The sequence below is a fragment of the Takifugu flavidus genome, chromosome 10 (assembly GCF_003711565.1).
Source record: "Takifugu flavidus isolate HTHZ2018 chromosome 10, ASM371156v2, whole genome shotgun sequence".
Classification (NCBI taxonomy): Eukaryota; Metazoa; Chordata; class Actinopteri; order Tetraodontiformes; family Tetraodontidae; genus Takifugu; species Takifugu flavidus.
In genome coordinates, this window is record NC_079529.1 from 13,170,598 (window position 1) to 13,189,149 (window position 18,552).

The following is an 18,552-nucleotide window of genomic DNA, read 5'->3' on the forward strand; positions in this document are numbered from 1 at the left end:
TTAGTGTGAAAACACCTCCCGATTGTCACAGCTGGTGTTCGTTGGTGGGAACGGTGTCAGCTGATGTCCATTTCAACGTGACTGAACGCTTCCTCATGCCAAACAGGACGCTGAGCAGGAACTGCAGCTCAGATTCCACTGAAGGAGCCAACAATGCTCCCGCCGGGCCGTCTGACCTGTTCCCCAACCTGAAGTCAGCACTAAGGTGGCAGGACACTTCGTTCCACTTTCCCTGGCATCTCTGATGCCACAGAGGGAAAAACAAGCTAGAAACAGTCGAAGTATTTAAAAGGAAGAAGAACCTTGTCTCAATAGTTTGTTATTTATCCATCTTTTTGTGGAGCAGATGTTGACAAGCACCTGTTAAACATGGCAAAATAACTCAAAAAAGGAGTTTTGATGTGCGGAATTTGTAATATTCAGGTTGATACAACATAATTCCTCAGGTTTATTAGCTAAGGAGTCTTCCTACAAACATTCCATCAAATCAGTGATACTCTTATTGTATAAGACTTTTATTAAGTTTATTTTTACCAAACAGCATGGTCATCACGTAAAAGTTTACTCTAGACTGAATAAGCAAGGAAGCACTCTACTGATGTGATCAGAGTCCACATTTGATCCTGGAGAAGCAACGAGGGGAGAAGAGAGCCAAGAAAAACAGATATAGACATCTATTGAGGGGGAGGGAAAAAAGAATAAAATCCGGTGCAATAAAGACTGGAGCGTATTAAACAAATAAATAGGCACTGGGGGGAGAAGTTGCATCAACAACAGGCTACTGGTTATGATGGGGTCTACAGGCTGCAGGCGACACGATTACGCGGTACTTTCTGAAGAGGAGGGGCGCTGAAGAGCCGAGTTAAGAGTCTGAGGAGAACGCTCTGTCTGCGTTGGGGAACTGCTGAGAGTTGAAGTCAGAGTCTTCTCGCACTCGTCTCTTAATATCTGCTTTGACCTGAGGGGGAAAAAGAATAACATGGTCACGTGGTGGTTGATGACAGATGGTAATCAGCGCGCTCTTCAGGCCGAGGTGGCGCGATTAGATTAGACCAGCGTGGACGTGAGGGCGCCGTCAGGGTTCGGTTACCTGGTCTGAATATGCTTCCTTCAGCTCCTGGGTTTCCAGGTCTTCCTGCAGTTGTTCGGGTGAGGTAATGGGCTTCACCCCCGCCGTCCTCGCTGCCTGGCTCACAGCGTCAGAGAGGGACAGCAGGTTCTCACCACTCTGCCCTGTCTGAAGGCAAACACCGGTCTTACAGGAGGGAGGGACCACAGCACGCCTGTGAAGAAGCCAGGTCCAAGCTGCTCGTTACCTTTCTGCGTTTAGCTGGCATGCCGTGCAAATAGGCGTCGGACAGCGGAGGCTGAGCCTTCATCTTCCTCTGGGTCATGATGTCATGTCTGATGATGGGAACCCATTCCTACGACAACATCCAGGTCAGGGCAAACCTCATTGTTTGTTAATGGGAGATGAATGATTTAAAACGCTGCCGGTCGATTATTTTGGATACCAAGTAGCTGTAATGGGTGTGTGTGTGTGTGTGTGTGAGTCGTGGGGCTCTCACAGGGGGGACGGCTGCTGCCCAAGCCTCCGACTCCTGAGCAGACTCCTCACTTCCTCCCTCCGCTCCTGCTGCTTCGCTGCCTAACGCTGCGGTTCCTCCCAGGTCACCTGGCACCACTCTGACGTCCCGTGACGACGCCCTCGGCTCAGGTGACACCGACATGGCCTCCTCCGCTGTGGTGGCTGCGGCTGGGGAGAGGCCTTCACCATTCTTTAGAAGAAAGGACAGCAGTGAAGCCAAGGGCCGCGGCACTTCCAAGATCTTGGGGCCACGCCACACTTACTGTTGCACTTTGTGCTGCGTCGGGCTCTTGTGCACCAGTTGCGGGCGACTGATCTCTCTGTCAAAAGAATGCCATCCATTATTTACCAGCCATGTTAGACTCCTGAAGTAACAGGATATGTAACAGACATCAGAAGCATCTCTGAAAAGGTGCAACATTGCGTCTACAGGAGCCAAAGAGCTCCAGGCTGGCAGCCACAGGTCCGTCACCTTCGTGTGGACGATGTAGGCCTGGATCTGCTCCTGCGTGATGGGCATGTGCTCCAGAATGACTTGCAGCCTCATGGTCATCATACTGGTCATCCAGTTGACCAGACTGGGGCTGATGTCGCTTGACATCCTCCGCTGGGGAAACAAAGGAAGAGAAGCCTTTAGATACAGTAAATATAGCTTTTACCAGCTTTGCTCATATTTTTTTGGTAGATTTGGGGTTTTTTTTGTCTGAAAGTCATGTCCTTGAGGGAAACCCACAACAATGTTTACGTTTAAAGACAGTCCTGGTCTCGCTGCTTCCAAATGTACTTTTGCGAGTCTTTTATTACCAATATAATTAATGTAATTTTGTTTCTTTATTTGATAATTCACTATATATGTGAGTGTGTGGCATCTACTTTAGACGTTAGGGTCTCTATTCATTAGCATTTCCCATCACCTCGTTTACTGGTCTTTCTCCTTAAATGCTGGGTGATTTAGCACAGTTTCTAGCTCTGCTACTTGCTCAGCGGCACTACAATAACAATCCAAATATTAATGGATTATGACAAGACAGAGGAAAAGCTTGTGAGGGAACATAAACTCACTATTCGGTGGTTGATGACGGCAGTAAGAGCTCTCTGGTCTCCTCTCAAACAATGCAAATTGAGAGCCAGACACTCAAAGAGGGCCTGGTTACACATCTGTAGGAGCCGGGGCCCAAAGGACTCATCTGAATGAGGAGAATGTCCCGAGCATGTTACATACACACATAAAGGCAAATGATTTTTGCGTCAAAAAAACTGGAAACTGTACCAGTGCAACGCAGAATGTGTGTGGCAAAGAGCTGCAGCTGCTGTCTGAAGAAGGACATGTTGGTCTGAGTGGCATCAACACCCTCCAGAACTGTGACTGAAGACTCTCTCTGAGGAGAGAGCAACGGTTCTGAAAGGCTACAACACAACTATCGACATATATGGTGGCCTGTGCTTCTGGTTCCTCGCTGTGATTTATGCAAGTGGATTACAGACGTTTATCGACCACCATAAAATGATGATTACTCTCGGTTGAAAGTGGAGATGAAGAACTTACAAAGCTCTCAGTGATGTATTCCTCCAGCTCATTGACCAGGCTGTTGGCAGCAGCCTGGAAGGAAGCACAAGCAAGAAAGCAGAAGATGTCTTTGAAATACGAAAAGTTAAACTGTGAGCTTCATCTACACGTTTGTGAGGACTGAATCTGAGGTACTGACGGAGATGTTCTCATCAGACGGCTCTCTGCCATTAAGGTAGTTCTGGGTGAAGAACTGGAACAGCTGTGGCTGGATGCGGCCGAGCGGCTGATGCTGCCCGTGAAGCAGCATCACCAGGTCTGACATGGTGAAAGTCTGGCACACCAACATCAGCAGCTCTCCAAAAAATCCTGAGCACAGGAAAAGCAAAGGCCAGACATTGATTCAACCAGTTAATGCAGTCTTGGGAGTTCCATATCAATTCCTAAAAAGACTCAGAGGTTTTAAAGACCAGTAAAAAACAGATGGTTGGACGTTTTGGATTCATGTTGGGCTGCTTAAATGCTTATAGTGGGAAAAAAATAGTGACCCATGGACACAAGGAGAGAAATCATGATAACAGACTTCTTCATAGATCCCATTTCACCCAAATGTACTGAAGTGTGAGGTTCCTGGAAATGTCCAGCCCTACTGGAAGGTAACGATTTATTGATACGAGAGGCATAATCAGCATGATTCACATGTGAGGTTGAGATTTACCAGTAGGGTCCTCGGGACTAATGAAGATGTTAGTTGCCTGGGAGAGCCTTTGCATGAACTGGGCGATGCTTTCTGTATCATTCTGAGCCTGACCCAAAGAGCCCATCATGGTACTCAGGACCCCACGGACGATTTCTGTGAAGAGTTCTGGGTTGAGCGATTCAGCTGCACCAGGAGGATTAGGTGTAGGGTTTGGTCCTGCAGCACGACTGGCACCGGATGGAGGTGGAGGCGGAGAAAAGATGGGCTGGGAGGCCTAAAAGTCAAGGACAAGGGATGTCTTTACACTAAGAATGGCACCAGACACATAGGTATAAATATCCCCGAGCCCAGGTTATAAAGATCAACACAATAAGTAAAAAAACACAGCTGTTCAACATGATAGACATGTGCTTGAGCTCACAGACATGATATTACATGTTACAAGGGCAAACGCTCTGCTCAATGTCAATATTACAATGGCAACATGTCATGCAGCAAAATAAAACTGCAGGTGTGTTACATGTGTACCGTCATCACATCACCACACTGACAGACTCCTGTTGAAGTGAAAAGTATGAATGCAGCTACTGAAAATGTGCTGCTTTATTCACTGTCTGACAAGCAAAAGCAGAGCAACGACTCAACAATTTTTAGTTTAACCTAATGTTATTTTAACGGACAGAGTCCTGCTGCTTTTTAACTTGATGTTTACATTACAACCTTCTGAAATAGCTTTTTAAGATGGAGACCACACAATCTTTTCAGGACTGTCACCTCCAGGACTGTTGTCAGTAGTTTTAGTAGTTAGGTAGAGCTGTCCAACACTGACCTGCTGCATGAACTCACTCACTCCCTGAATGAATCCTGGGACCCCTGTTGTGGTGACAGTGATCGTAGGAGCCCCCACAGAGGTTGCGCCAGCTCCACCGGCTACTCCGAAGACAGAACCCAGCAGCTGCCGGAGGTCTGGGGGCATCTCCTGGGGTAGGGACTCAGCGGAGTTGGCTTCACTATTGCTGCCAGCATTTGCATCAGGTGAAGGAGACGGACCCATGGTGGAAAAAGAAAAGGAGGAGGAAGAGGCTTGAGAAGAAGAGGAGGAGGACGACGACGATGATGAAGAGGAAAATAAGGATGAGGAGGAAGTGGAAGTGGAGGAAGGGGAGGATGTGGCAGTTTGAGCAGCTGAAAAATATAGAAAATGTGATTATTACCAACAATAGCTCCATTTATAAATGTTACAGTGAAATATCCAATTACAGTTACTTCACCTGCACTAAACAAAACTTAAAAGGTCACACTGTGTACAGTTTGTGTATATGCTGACCTTCACGACTATACACAGATTAATGAGTGATGCTATAACAGGATTTTCACATGAATTTTCTTTTTCTTTCTGATTTATGTTCATCTACTGGCCACTCTGAGATAAATGGTCTCATGATACAATATCAATATTACCACCGAGCCCAAGAACTACACTAATGAGGTGGTACGAAAACCAACATACTTGGCCCCATTTGTCCCGGAAGCAGGAGCTGTCCTACCAACCCACTGATCATCTGGTTGAGAGCAGCAGGGTTAAATGCCTGTGGAGAACATCAACTAGTCAGCTTAGTCAAAACTGCTAATCATGGGGACACGCGGCCCACAAAACCAGTGCTAGATTTAACATCATAAAACCATTCTCACCTGTCCCGGCTGCTGGCCTGGCATGGTGGCCCTCACATTGATTGTGGTGCCACGGGTGCCGAAGGCTGAAGGAGGAATGTTGGGTGTGAATGAGGGTCGAGTAAATACAACTCTGGCGTGGGGCTGACCGCTATTAGGAGGTGGCGGGGGAGCAGTGGGGGTCGTAGTGGGTGTGTTCGGGCCTGTAGTGGTTGTGGAAGAGTTGGCTGTGAAGCTGTGGCCAGGAGGGGTGGGCTGAGGTGGGACTGGCTGGCCTGTCGCAGCAGTGGCAGACGTAGCGGCATTGGTAGCTACAGCAGCTGCATACTGACTGATTTGCTGCATAAGATTCCGCATAAAGTCAGGTGGAAGAGCACCTACAATGATGGGGAAAAGAAATAATTAACAAAATGTCTTTTTTTTTAGCAGGAGAAAATATGAAGGATTTTCGGACAAAAACAAAAACAAACAAAAAAAACAACTAAAGGCCAGAGATTCAAATCCTACATAAAGGTTTAATTGTCTGAATGTCTTGGAAAAAAGGGAAAGAATTGACTAGGCAATGCAAAATGGAGGTTGCCAGTAAATTTGCCTGTCATTTACCTGGTTGTCCAGGTATTTGTAGTCCAAGTGCTGCAAGATTTGTACCTGGGCCTGCATATACAAAAACAGACATGGAGTTTGACTTAAAAGCCAGCAAATTCTGAACTACAGAAGTGTTTGCTGAAAAAGGGGGAAAAGCTAATTCAAAGATATGGAATGCAAAACCTCACTACTTAAAAACTGGTGAGGCAGCAGTGCAGAGAATATGCTGTCAGATTCTATGAAGGGCTGCACTGCTGGCCTGCAGGGTGTCATACACAGTAAAGCATTTCATCTGTGGTGGGTATGGGACAACACACCGTCCGTGTTCATCTGCATCATGACCACAGGGACAGCCTGGTGGCTGATCCTGATAACCCGGGGACCAGCCTGTCCCTGTCCAGTCTGTTGATTGGACGGGGCAGTCTGTGGGGGGTAGGTCTGTCCCTGACCTGCCTGCTCCGTCTGGTTGGATGATGGTGGGGTTGAAGCTTGTCCCTCCATGTTGCTCGTCATCGTGGCACCCAGGTTCATCTAAAACACGGGCACAGGCATGGTACAGAGGTTTTACAGTAGTAGCCATGTAGACGACCCAACGTTATTCATTAAACAATAGCTCAGATTTTCAAGCGTAAATATGTGCTTGCGTTTACTGACTTGCACTGGGATGTGGTGGTGCACAGCTCCAGGCAGAGCGACTGAAGGAGCATAGTGAGAGAAGGGCCTGAGCACATGAAGGTGCCGGGGCGCGGGGCCCAAAAGGTTCAGCCGCAGATCACTGAGAGCCACAATGGCATTTCCAAGAAGGCGAAGAGCCTCGAATGTTAGGACGAGAATACGTTGGTCCTCCTCCCTTTCCTGTGGCAAAAAGAGAGTAACAGACAAATGCAAATCTGAACCAACAGCAGCAACATGAAAATGAGATGAAATGACTAGGAACGCCTGAGACAAGGGCGTTGCAAAATATGCAAAAATTGACTATCAAGATATCTAAGGCCAAGCACACAAGGCCATGACACTGGACATAGAAACACTTTTGAAGTGAGGACTAGCCAAAATGTCCTAACATTGGAGGTTAGTTGTATTTTAGACCACACTAAGTACAAGAACTCACACATAATAACACCAAGTTATGACAACAGCCAAAAGCATTTCACAAAATTGGATTTGAATGATGTGAATCCTACAGCGTGGTTGTTGTATTCTGCGTTGGTCGCAGTTTCCAGGATTGCGTGAGCTCTCTGAATGAAAGGCTGAAGTCTTTCCTCCATCCTCTGCAGTTCAGACAACATCTCTGCCAGTTCAGCTGGGCTGGGATGACTAAAAAAAGAATGGCCAATGCCAGTATTAGTAACACAACTGGTGCTGTGGGAGATCATCCACACAAAAGTTATTGGCTTGTCTTACTTAGGTCCAGGTTGGGGTGTTGGTGCATCTGACTGTGTGGAAGAGGTAGGTGGAGGTGGGGGGGTTGTTGGAGGTGGGGAGGTGTCCATAGGCTGAGAAGGAGATGGTGTGGAGGTGGTTGATGAAGATGAAGGAGGAGCAGCAGCAGAAGCAGGACTTGAATCTAACTGAGTGGAAGAGTCACCTGACTGACCCTGAAAGAGACACACAGAACCATGAAGCTTTGTTCCCAATGAAGCAGGTTTTCTTTAAATCTTTGTTCTAGGAATTCTATGAAGTTTTACCTCCATTCTTTGGACAACATTACTGATATCTCTCAGCAGGTTCTCAGCCAGTACCAGCCTTAACCTTGGTTCACTCTGCACATGTTGGTCCAAGTCAATGTGCACATTTACTGACCCGTTGTTCTGAATAATGTAAAGCAACAGTCAGTGAATTGTGTTTTGAATGCTTACATGCAGTTAATAGATATGAATCTTACCCCTGCACTTGTCGTGACTCTGAGATTCCTGGCATTCTCTCCCATCCCAGATACCATCTGCTGGACGGCACTCTAAACACAAATCACAAAAAAAAAACTGACGGGATGGATCAACCAACATTTCGGAAGCAAATTGGCAATTTGGTTTTCCAAATATTCATCGATTAACAGCAAGCCGCGCAGACCAACTCTTATACCAGCAGTTTGTTATAATTAATGTACTTGCATGATCTCTGCCTATTCTCTTCTCCCCCTCTTCTCCTCCCTCTCTACCCAGCCCCCCATCAGCAGGAGGGTCCCCCTACATGAGCCTGGTCCTGCTCAAGGTTTCTTCCTGTTAAAGGGGAGTTTTTCCTGCTACTGTTGTTTGTTGGCGATCAGGCCCTGGGATTCTGTAGAGGGTCTAGAAACAATTTTGATTGTAACAGACGGTGTATAAATAAAGATTGATTGATTTGATGGATGGATGAGCCCATTAGCAAATCCAAGAGAGTGGGATGTGATGCTGACAGAGTAAAAAGCCTTATAGTGTTAATATTCAATATGACCTTAATGTCTAATGCTAACTGCAGTATTCCAGATGTTCATCCTGCATTCAGCAATGAAGAGAAAAGAGCAGCATAGTTCAGAATTTTCAGAATTTGTGGAATAAAAGAACAAAACATGGTGAATGAGCCTGCGTTCTGTCCATGTAAAAAATATCTCGAGTTCTCTCATTTTTTATCTTTGATACTTAAAAAAATAATTGAGAAATCATTTTATATATTTTAATTTAATTTTGTGTTGGTTTACTACTTTGCATGCTATGCCTCTAAATAAAATAAAAAGGAAACTAATTGGTTGTTATTAAGTAATCTGTCTCGTTTTCTATTTTATATTTATAATCGGCTTTAATTAAGCAAAAGTATGCTTTATCCAATTACTCGATTAATCGGTGGCATATCTGATAGAATACTCGATTACCAAAATATTCGATAGCTGCAGTCCTAAACTCAAGCCAACTAATTCACATCAGCGGATTTCCTGATTAATAACGCATCGGTACCAGAGGGATTTCTAACATAACCATAATCCTGCATTTGTAACATAATATAACTCAATTTCCAGCACTAAATTCGACAGAGTGTCTGTGACCTCAGTAACATACCTGTATCTGCTGAGGGTCCATGATGTTAACAGGTAGATTGAAGGTGCCGAGCATTACATAGCTGTTAGCATTGCGATCGTGTGGGGGCATTGTAGATGGCCCCTGGGAGCTTGAGGCGGCCCCACTGTCTGTTGTAGAGCCTCCTGTTCCCGAGTTGGACTGGGATGGTGGTGGAGGTGCCCGTTCTACGAGGTGAATCACCTTGCCACCCACATCTTGAACAGAAAAATACTTACGGTAGTATATAACGACCTCAGATTTAAATAACTCACTCTCATTTTAAAGCAGCTGATGGCAGGTTTAAAGCCTCCCTGTTGCATCTAAAAGATGTGGTTCTTTTTATACATCTTCATATTTTTAATCATTTTGATGTTACTACATTCATTAATACAGAAGTACGAACAGCTACATCTTTCCCCCAGATTGTTTTAGGTGACGTTCTATATACAGTAGTGACCAAAACAAAGCAAATATGCTTTGAGAGGTTAATGGTGCTTTTGGTGTTGACAGTTAACCCAACTGTAAACAGCAAGAAACATGTTGTGCTCAACCTGTGCTCCTCATTGTTAGGTATCAGTAAGGCTGTGTGCAAGATTTTGTAAACACTGCAATTTTAATGTTTGTTTTTCTAACTTAAACAGGTCCTACTCTACCCTTAAATTTGCCTTTCCTTTACAGTTTTACACTGAATTTCTAGCTCTGGAGAAGAAAAAATGGCTAAAACATTATATGCCAAAACATATTGGCATATAGAGTGTGTGACGACGTACTGTAGTCAGCCAGAGTCCTGTCATCCTGCAAGACTCTTCCTTGGTAGATCAGTCTCTGTTTGTCCACAGGGATACCCACTGAAGGAGCAATATGTTCCTTGAACTCTTTCACAGTCAACTGCCAAAAAAGATGGAATATATACATTTAAAACAATCACGGAGTGACTGAAAATGTTCTTGTAGTATTTGTTAAAATTACCTGAGGTGCAACAGTATAGGTTCTGCTTTGGGAGTCTAAAGTTTTAACCGTCACCTCTACGTCTGCAGCTTGTTCCTCCATTGTGCTTCTGTATCTGTGTGGGTTGAGGCCAATATTATTGACATAGGAAGTAACAGAAATATATGAGGCAATATGAAAACAACCGAGGACAAGGGACAAACTCATAGGTGAATTAAATGTCATTTTTTAAGAGCTGGTTTTAACTATTATGACATGATGAAAAAATGTGATTTAATCATCTGTTTTTGGACTTAAATGCGTAATCGTTCTACAAGATTAAGCGAACTGTTTACCTGCAATGCAACGTTAGCATTATATCTGTTGCTATACCGCGTTAAAAGCGTTACATTAAGATAACTGACATAATCTCAATCATGGTGCCAAGTCACCATCGTACATTGTCATTACTTTAACAATTAAAAAAGTGACATGCAATGCTAAAGTCAACGAGGTACCATTATGAAAAATAGCTTTTAGCTATAGTTAGCTTAGCTTAAATCCTGAAAGGCAGCGAACGTATGTGCTATGAAGGCTAAGCTAAGTCCTAATAAAACTAGCGTTACAAATATGGCTATTACATCACTGACAAAGCAGCATATCGTTTTTATATCCACTCAAGGCTACCGACTGTCCGTTACCTTCAAATTGACACTAATTTTCCCAAAATATCCAGTGTGTGCGTTTTAAGCTTTACGTCAAATAACATGCAAAGATGGTGTATAAGACCAGACGATCCTGCGCAGGTTCAATCGCCTGCGAACACCGCGCAATGCATGCCGGTTAACCGCGCCCCCTACAAGCGACGATTACAGCAAAACACGCCCATAAATTTATTTTAACGCCCTCCCTCTCGAACGTGATAGGGTGGCAGTCTGTAGAGGCGTGATTTGGAGGCTCCGCAGTCCCATCTTGGACTTCCTCAAGTCAACCAGTTTTCGTAGGGGTGTAGTTTTGAGCGGATGTGACGACTCGCTATCGGCGGAATCGCGGCGCAGCAACTTAAACATGGCGAATTTCGTGGAAGCGACTTCTCAACACCAGTTTGACGATTTCCTAAGCAAAGCTGGAAGAAATCTGACCGTAGTGCATTTCCAAGCGACATGGGCTCATCAGTGCGGGCAAATGAACGAAGTAATGGCGGAGCTGGCTAAGGAGCACACGCACGCAACGTTTGTCAAGCTAGAGGCCGAAGCGGTTCCCGAGGTGTCAGAGAAGCATGAGATTACGTCAGTCCCGACTTTCCTCTTCTTTAGAGGAAAGGAGCAGGTGGACCGCCTGGACGGCGCCAATGCTCCGGAGCTTACGAAGAAGGTAAAGCGCTTGGCAGCCAGCGGGAGTCCAAGTGGAGGCGCAGAAAGCCCCGTTGTGGACTTGAACCAGCGACTGAAAAAGCTGATAAACGCGGCCCCCTGCATGCTGTTCATGAAGGGGTCATCTCAGGAACCCCGCTGTGGCTTTAGCCGGCAGATCATTGCCATTCTGTCTCAACACAACATTCAGTTCAGCAGCTTTGACATCTTATCTGACGAGGAGGTCCGACAGGGGCTGAAGACCTTCTCCAACTGGCCCACCTACCCTCAGCTGTACGTGAATGGCGAGTTGGTGGGAGGATTGGACATTGTTAAAGAGCTGGCGGAGTCTGGAGAGCTCGCGAATACCTGCCCAAAGGCCCAGAGCTTGGAGCACCGCCTGAAGACCTTGATCAACCAGAGCCCGGTGATGTTGTTCATGAAGGGCAATAAGGAGGCTGCCAAATGTGGCTTCAGCAGGCAGACCCTGAGTATCCTCAACAACACGGGTGTGGCTTATGACACTTTTGATATCCTGCAGGATGAAGAAGTACGACAGGGGCTCAAGACATTTTCTAACTGGCCAACCTACCCCCAGCTGTACGTTAAAGGAGAGTTGGTTGGTGGTCTTGACATCATCAAGGAGCTGGAAGAGAACGGAGAGCTGGTGTCGACGCTGAAGGCAGAGTCGTAGGTGTCCTCCTTCAGCTGTTCCAAAGACACAAAGAAGCTCCTGATTCCCGAAAAGATCCACTTACAATTCTAAAACAGAGTTGTGAAAAGAACCATTTATGGGCAGGAATTGGACACAGAGTCATTTTGGACAAACCACTTTAGCATAGAAACCAAGCCAAGTCTCATCTTCTGTGTAAAGGACAGTTAATGCTTTTAGATTCATTCTGAGATTTTTGCTTTGCTTTTGAGGACACTTAGCAGCTATTTGGGAGGGCAGCACTCGTCCCTCGACCACTCCTGTTCATCTCGTGAATGACTTAATATAACGACGCCTGTGACCAAGTCTGCTTCAAACCCCTAGTCTGGGACCTAATTTGTTAAAGAAATAAAAGGATTTAAAAAACATCTTTTCTGTGCCACTTTTAATTGTCTAATATGTCACGCTGTTGCATTGAGGAAGACCAAACCTTAAATTCTAAACAAAGCAGCAATACGTTTAAATAAACACACTGTGTGTGGGGAGGGGGGTGTGGGTGTGTGTGGGGGTGTGGGTGTGGGTGTGTGTGTGTGTGTGTGACCTCTCTCCCGCTTCAATCATCAGTCTCCAGTGGGTGTCTCTGACAGGTCGTGTTCTGACTTTAAAGCTGCGTGGGGGCCACCAGCTCGCTTTCTTTCCCATCCTGGCACCTTGCAGCTCAACTGTGGTTGTTTTACCAAAAGTTTTGTCAAGTCTCTTAGGGAAAACACTATCTGCGGGCAACCTCCCTCTTGTGTCGTGTCTATTTTTGCATGTCACTGAGTAGAAATGTGTTTTGCTAGCTTCATTAAAATAACTGTAACAACAGCATAAAATATAATTTTAAAAAAACCCTTATGATTCAGTGGTTTTTCCCCTCTCAAAAAGGTGAACTTGTCATTTTTCAGGCCAAGGCTACAGAGCGATTTTGGAACATGAGACTTGTGAATTGTTTACATAAAAGAAGGGGGTCATTTAGTTGGTTTTCAGGTCTGGTTATTTATTAATCTTCACCCGCTACTTTATATCAGCTTTTTGGACACTTGACCACCAGAAAGGCAGCCTTTGTGTGCGTGTTGGAGTGTCTCCTGGCAGACCGCAACGATGTGGAACAGAGTAGTGTCTTATCTTCTGTCATTGCTTAGTTTTTTCTATCAGGCCATTGTTCCCTGTCCATTTCCTGAGTTGCTGCCTGCTAATACTATTGATCACCAGCAGGTAAGAAATGAAAATTTGGTGTCTTTTGGTGCCAAAATGCAAAAAATACTGGATAATAAACCAGCCAAATAATTAAAAGTCACATGTGATTCTCAAATAAGATGGAAGACACTTGTGAGGTGACGTTGTACCGTTTGACCCGTGGTTGTCGCTGTTATGCCAAGTAGTACAGAGATGGAAATATGGCACTGCGCTGTATTTTCCATAAGAAACCACTCTTGTGGGCCGAGCCTGCAGCCTCCCCTCACTGCCGTCTGTCTCTGCCTCTTAGTACCTCGGGAAATGGTACTTCAGAGCAGCCGTCAGTCGCTATGAGGCCCAGATTGCAAAGTTCCAGCCGCTGGACAGCCTTTGGTTCAATATGGAGAGAAGTGGCAATGGCACGCTGCTGCTGACAGGACATGCGCACATGTGAGACACACACATTACTGGGAATTTAATCTCTGGGAGTGTGCTTCACTTTCAAATACAGTGATTACTCATCTGCAATGAATATTTCCTGTGAAAGTGGGAAAGCACAGTAATCCACTTTTCAATAATAGCTTGATTAATGAAAACAATCAGTGAAACAGTCGAAGTTGAGTACGGATTATAGTATAATTCAGGCTAAAAGTACATGTGGGGCTCATTCATGGAAATGGGCTCATTCATGGAAATGGGCTCTTGTATTACTCTACTTTAATAAAACTAAGGAAGGAGGTAAGCAGAAAGTTCCACCTAGTGCCCAACAAAACAGAGAAAACAGATGAGGCAATGCTATGAAGGAGAAATGTGTAAAGACTGAGTCAGCTTGTATGTCAATTTAGGTTAATAAACAAGTTTAGGTCATGAGATAAGACCCCAGTCAATGATTACTTTAGGAGAGAAGAACATGTTCAAGTTCTGGCTAAAATAAAAGGCAGCGTCACATGTTTCATGTGTGTAGGTGCACAAAAGCACAAATGAAACCGTAGGTCTCAAGTAGGCAGTTATATCAGGAACAGGAAATCACATCAGGAAGTCTGGATTCAAAAATGAAAGTGTCCATCTCGTACTTTTCTTATGTCATTTTTCAGGGGAATACAAAACAGTTGAAAGCTGAAATTGAATTTTATAAAATGACATGAAATACATATTTCCAGGAAAGGAATCTGTATAGAAGAGACCTGGACCTATCGTATACATACGGACAGGCATGATTTGGAACAGGAAGGTAAATACAGAATCTGCAATCAGTCAGCACACACACACACACACACACACACACACACACACACACACACACACACACACAGTAGAGGTCAAAATAAAGGGGTTTCTATCTACCAATTTAATGGATAACAGCCTACTGTTGGACATTCATGATTAATAAACCCAATTATAAGCAAGCAGCTGTTTGCTATTGCCATTTGGCACACTCTCAAACCTCTCTCCTGATTATGGGATATTATGAGCAGCGTTTAACTGTGAAATCCGACGTTGCTGCTCCTGAGATGTTTGCCTGTCGGCCCGTTTCAGGAAAGCCGAGTCGCAGGAGCCTGCTGTGGAGCGGCCGCTGGGCCGACTGCGGCGAGTGCATCATCCTCCAGGAGATCGAGCCACCTCTGAGTCCATCAGACTCGGAGGATTCCCTCAACAGATTCCTGCTCTACGGTGAGACACGGCTGCTTTCGACAGCCTGCCCATCAGCCGCATCCTCCGTTAATGTCCGTGCACTGTTGCAGCGCGCCGCAGCGACGTGGATCCCGGTGTGGTGGCGGCCTTTCTGAAACGGACAGCTTGTAACGACATGTTGGCCAGCGTCACACTGCCTCAGGAAAAAGGTTTGGTGCCAGCTCGCTCACACTACCTGTCAGCACAAGAACAAGCCTAATGTTTATTTTTCCAATTGCAGAATTTTGTGACTGAAGATCAAGGACCAGGAGGGAGCAGCTATTATGTATAAATTCAGTACTGACCCCAACGTCATGACAGGACTGTGCTCATTTTACAGAATGTTGCTGCAGCCTGGGTTGGAATAAAAACTGTTCAGGCTTTTGCTGTTGAATTCTAATTGAATTACCACAGCTGCAAGCTTTTAACCATGGACATTTCTGGGACGTTGGGGTGATAGTGATAGTTGCCAGTGTTTCCTTCTGTTTCATCAATCCCGTTCAAACTGTGGGGCTGTATTTGGGGGCTGAGTGCATCTCTGCTACTGAGTCATTTAAGCCGATTCCTGTTCTTAGTCTGTTAAAGTGCAAAGTTCAAGTTGATAGAAAGTACTTCCTCTATGAAACTTCTGATAACAAAGGCTCCTTTATGGCCGATCTTCAACAGAGACCCACATAAACATTCTGGAAAACTCTTAAGTGGCTGTATGTGGTCCAGCATACTCCTTGCTGCGGTGAAACTCTACTTGTTGACTCAAGATGAACCTTTTCAGAACCAGCTTGTGTAGCAGTTTTAACACCTACTGACTTGACATTTGTCTGGTAATTTTGATTTTCTTTCTTTCTTTTTTTAAATCCACACTTTCATTTTCATATTACGCTTTGTGGAACCAGTTCTTATGAGACTATTTGGTATACTGAACCCAAGTTTGCTGCTTTATGATCAAAGACCCTTGGTTTGATCTAAGATGAACAAAGTCCCTCTGGAATCCAGAACATCACCAAAATGTAATGGATTCTTCCACGGCCGGTTATCAACATCCCCTGAAAAGTTCACTAAACTGTGGTCATAACTTGTTATTGGACTAAAACACAAACTAACAAACAAACGACGTTTTTTATCTGAACTCTGTAGCAAAGGTAATAAAAGGCTTCTGTCGTCAACAACCACTTGGTATGAGACAAGATTTAAATATTCTAAGAAATCACATCGATAAGAGGATGTAAGTTGTGGGTTGCTCTTGCTTTAAAGGGGCAGCACCTGAAACCTCATGTTCTGCCCACTAATGTGTGTGTGGGTGTGTGTGTGTGGGTGTGTGTGTGTGTGTGTGCGCGTGTGTGTGAAGGAACAAAATGGGAAAAGGTTTATGACATTTATGCGATTGTGGAGAACATAAACTGTTTGGTTGGGGCTGTCCCAAGGGCCATAAATTGAGCACAATAGAGAAATGAAAATGCCCCTCATCTCATCATTTGTCTACTTTTACAAACATAAATGTGTTACTGCAAAAACACGTTTCCTCAGCCACATTTGTAAAGTCTGCCTCTTATTCACCACCATATTCAACACATCATGTGTTTTAACATTTTTTTGTCCTTCAGTTTTTGGCTCATACATTGATATGGTGGTTTTAGGTGGTCCTTTTGTGCCTCTTCCTTTTTGGAATCTACACCAGTGAGTGAGAGCAGCTGGGGCAGAATCATGCCATTTTCCCACAACATGAAAAGACATTGAATCAGCATCAAATAGCCCCCCCCCACCACCACCACCTTTTTTTTTTTTTTTACAACGCAGCACCACAAAAAACCAAACACATACCAAACAACTCCTGATAGTTCCTGCTAGCTTCTCTACTGGTGTGTTTAATTTAAAATAAAAAAAACAGAGAACCTCATGGCTGAAAACTAAACCCTGGAACTGATGCGGTTGATCCGCTGGGCACACTCGTATTCAGCACTCCACACCAGACCACCAAAACACTCCAATTCCACCATTATTTACATTTAAAACCACAGGAAGCATTGCCATGCCATCTATCCACCCTTTATAGATACACAACGAAATCATAGTGTGAAAGATGCTACGCTGGTGGAGTAACACTAAAATCAGCCCCGAATATAAATGTAAATCAGTAAATCAATACGTTTTTAATTGACAGGCTGCACCGGTAGCACCACACACACCAGAGGCTCCTTCCTCATCTCAGTCAAACCACAGCTCTTTCTATAGAACGGCCCTAAAAAAAACAACAACTCAATCACATCTTTGCTATGAGCTCACGAGCAAGGAAAACCCCTGCCTGCCTTTTCAGGTCCCTCAGACAGACCAGCAGATGAGGTTGGACACAGAGAGAACAACACACACTGGGTGAGTTCACACTTTCACTCTTTTCCTCATGTTTATAAAAACTCTTTGCTCTCAGCTTGTTATCTATGAAGAATTTATTGTGGGCACTGACTAGTCCACTCATAAAAATAGTCTTGAATTACCAAAATGGTGTCAACAGTTAACGGGCGGCGTGCTGGATGTTGCACTGATTGATGAAATCACTAATGGTGTGTTCAGACTCTGTCACATATCAGTGGACGTTTCACCCAGTCTGTGTTATAAGATATGTAATAAAGAGTTAATTGTGTTCAAGATGCCGGTTCCCACATTGACCTGGCCGGCATCATCATTAGTGACTGATTGAGTCAACCATAAATGCTATTTTAGGAGTCAGGTTTCACTTTAACTCATCACAAACAAACAAGCAAACCACACAACTATACACTTAGATGCTGATATTTGCGGAAAGAAACGCCCCCGGGGTGAAATTCCGAAGAAGCAGAAATATGGTGGGCCCGTGTACCCACTGTGATGGAGTTGGAAAGGATTCTGAACTCCAGCACCGTCTTTTTGCCACGCGAATACTAATATTACATTTTATCTTGCTTGAAATTTCATTTTGGGGTTTGGAGGATCTCAGGTGTTTTGATCCTCCGGCTTACTGTGATCTGTCTTTGCAGAATGGAATGCAATTTGACGTCCTCTCACAAGCACCTCCTGTTGCACGTGTGGTGTGGCCTCCTGACTGTGGCCATGCTGGTTATGGCTGCTCTTCTGATTTCCATCAAATCCAAGTCAACAGAGGTTAGTCAATGCCCACAGTCAAACACAATTGTGACGACTCTCCAGCAGACAGATGAGCTGCCCAGGCTCCCTGTTAATGTGGGGGTGGGCTAATATTGATCAGGCCTGCATGCTAATTTTGAGCCTGGAACCTTTTGAGTGTTTTAAAATCCCACTTGAGGAGTCTAAAATTAGCTGTTGCATGCAAAAATCTTTGTAGCATTGAATTGTAGTGACCATAAAGTGAGGTTTATAGGTCAATGGCCCTGTTTCCCCCGATCTGCCTCTTGATGGCAGAGGTTTAACAGGAAACATGAAGTCTGAGCAGCAACAACAACCATGATGGTGCTGATAATGTTTTCTTTTCTATTTACAAAGGAGGATGTCTCTTCTCTGAGACCAAGCATCAGTCCAACAGGTACAGTATTTAGTGAACACTAAGGAAATCCACTCATTTATCTTGGCCACTGACAATACAAACATGACTGGAGCTAAAATTTAGCATGATATTTGACAACTTAACTTTCTTCTTCCAGTC

At 44.6% G+C, this 18,552-nt stretch overlaps 3 protein-coding genes across 8 annotated transcripts; 2 read left to right on the forward strand and 1 right to left on the reverse strand.

Moving 5' to 3' along the window:
• Positions 1-494: 494 nt before the first annotated feature.
• bag6 (BCL2 associated athanogene 6) lies at positions 495-10,867 on the reverse strand. 5 transcript variants are annotated; one of them, XM_057044445.1, is made up of 25 exons: positions 10,712-10,867; positions 10,053-10,146; positions 9,854-9,971; positions 9,084-9,298; positions 7,937-8,008; positions 7,740-7,862; positions 7,456-7,649; positions 7,236-7,368; positions 6,706-6,906; positions 6,501-6,582; positions 6,070-6,120; positions 5,488-5,843; positions 5,306-5,384; positions 4,625-4,980; positions 3,814-4,069; positions 3,295-3,464; positions 3,135-3,188; positions 2,859-2,967; positions 2,651-2,775; positions 2,061-2,195; positions 1,852-1,908; positions 1,569-1,778; positions 1,317-1,424; positions 1,091-1,237; positions 495-958 (listed from the first exon to the last, which is right to left on the reverse strand). In XM_057044445.1, exons 2-25 carry the CDS (start codon positions 10,131-10,133, stop codon positions 863-865), a joined length of 3,528 nt encoding a protein of 1,175 aa, XP_056900425.1. In that variant the 5' UTR covers positions 10,134-10,146; positions 10,712-10,867; the 3' UTR covers positions 495-862. The 5 variants fall into 5 exon arrangements, 4 of the variants coding, with proteins under 4 accessions (XP_056900425.1, XP_056900423.1, XP_056900426.1 ...); XM_057044443.1 differs by having other exon boundaries at positions 6,369-6,582; XR_008952261.1 differs by having other exon boundaries at positions 791-958; positions 1,317-1,452; positions 6,369-6,582.
• A 148-nt stretch (positions 10,868-11,015) lies between these two features.
• Positions 11,016-12,442, forward strand: glrx3 (glutaredoxin 3). Its single transcript, XM_057044447.1, has one exon. The coding sequence runs from the start codon at positions 11,079-11,081 to the stop codon at positions 12,054-12,056; it is 978 nt and encodes a 325-aa protein (XP_056900427.1). The 5' UTR covers positions 11,016-11,078; the 3' UTR covers positions 12,057-12,442.
• Positions 12,443-13,003: 561 nt separating this feature from the next.
• apom (apolipoprotein M) lies at positions 13,004-16,072 on the forward strand. Of its 2 annotated transcripts, XR_008952262.1 has the most exons (7): positions 13,004-13,271; positions 13,543-13,682; positions 14,393-14,463; positions 14,769-14,903; positions 14,975-15,073; positions 15,145-15,410; positions 15,453-16,072. XR_008952262.1 is itself a non-coding variant. In XM_057044453.1 (6 exons), exons 1-6 carry the CDS (start codon positions 13,158-13,160, stop codon positions 15,156-15,158), a joined length of 573 nt encoding a protein of 190 aa, XP_056900433.1. In that variant the 5' UTR covers positions 13,004-13,157; the 3' UTR covers positions 15,159-16,072. The 2 variants fall into 2 exon arrangements, 1 of the variants encoding a protein (XP_056900433.1); XM_057044453.1 differs by having other exon boundaries at positions 15,145-16,072.
• The last annotated feature ends 2,480 nt before the right edge of the window (positions 16,073-18,552 follow it).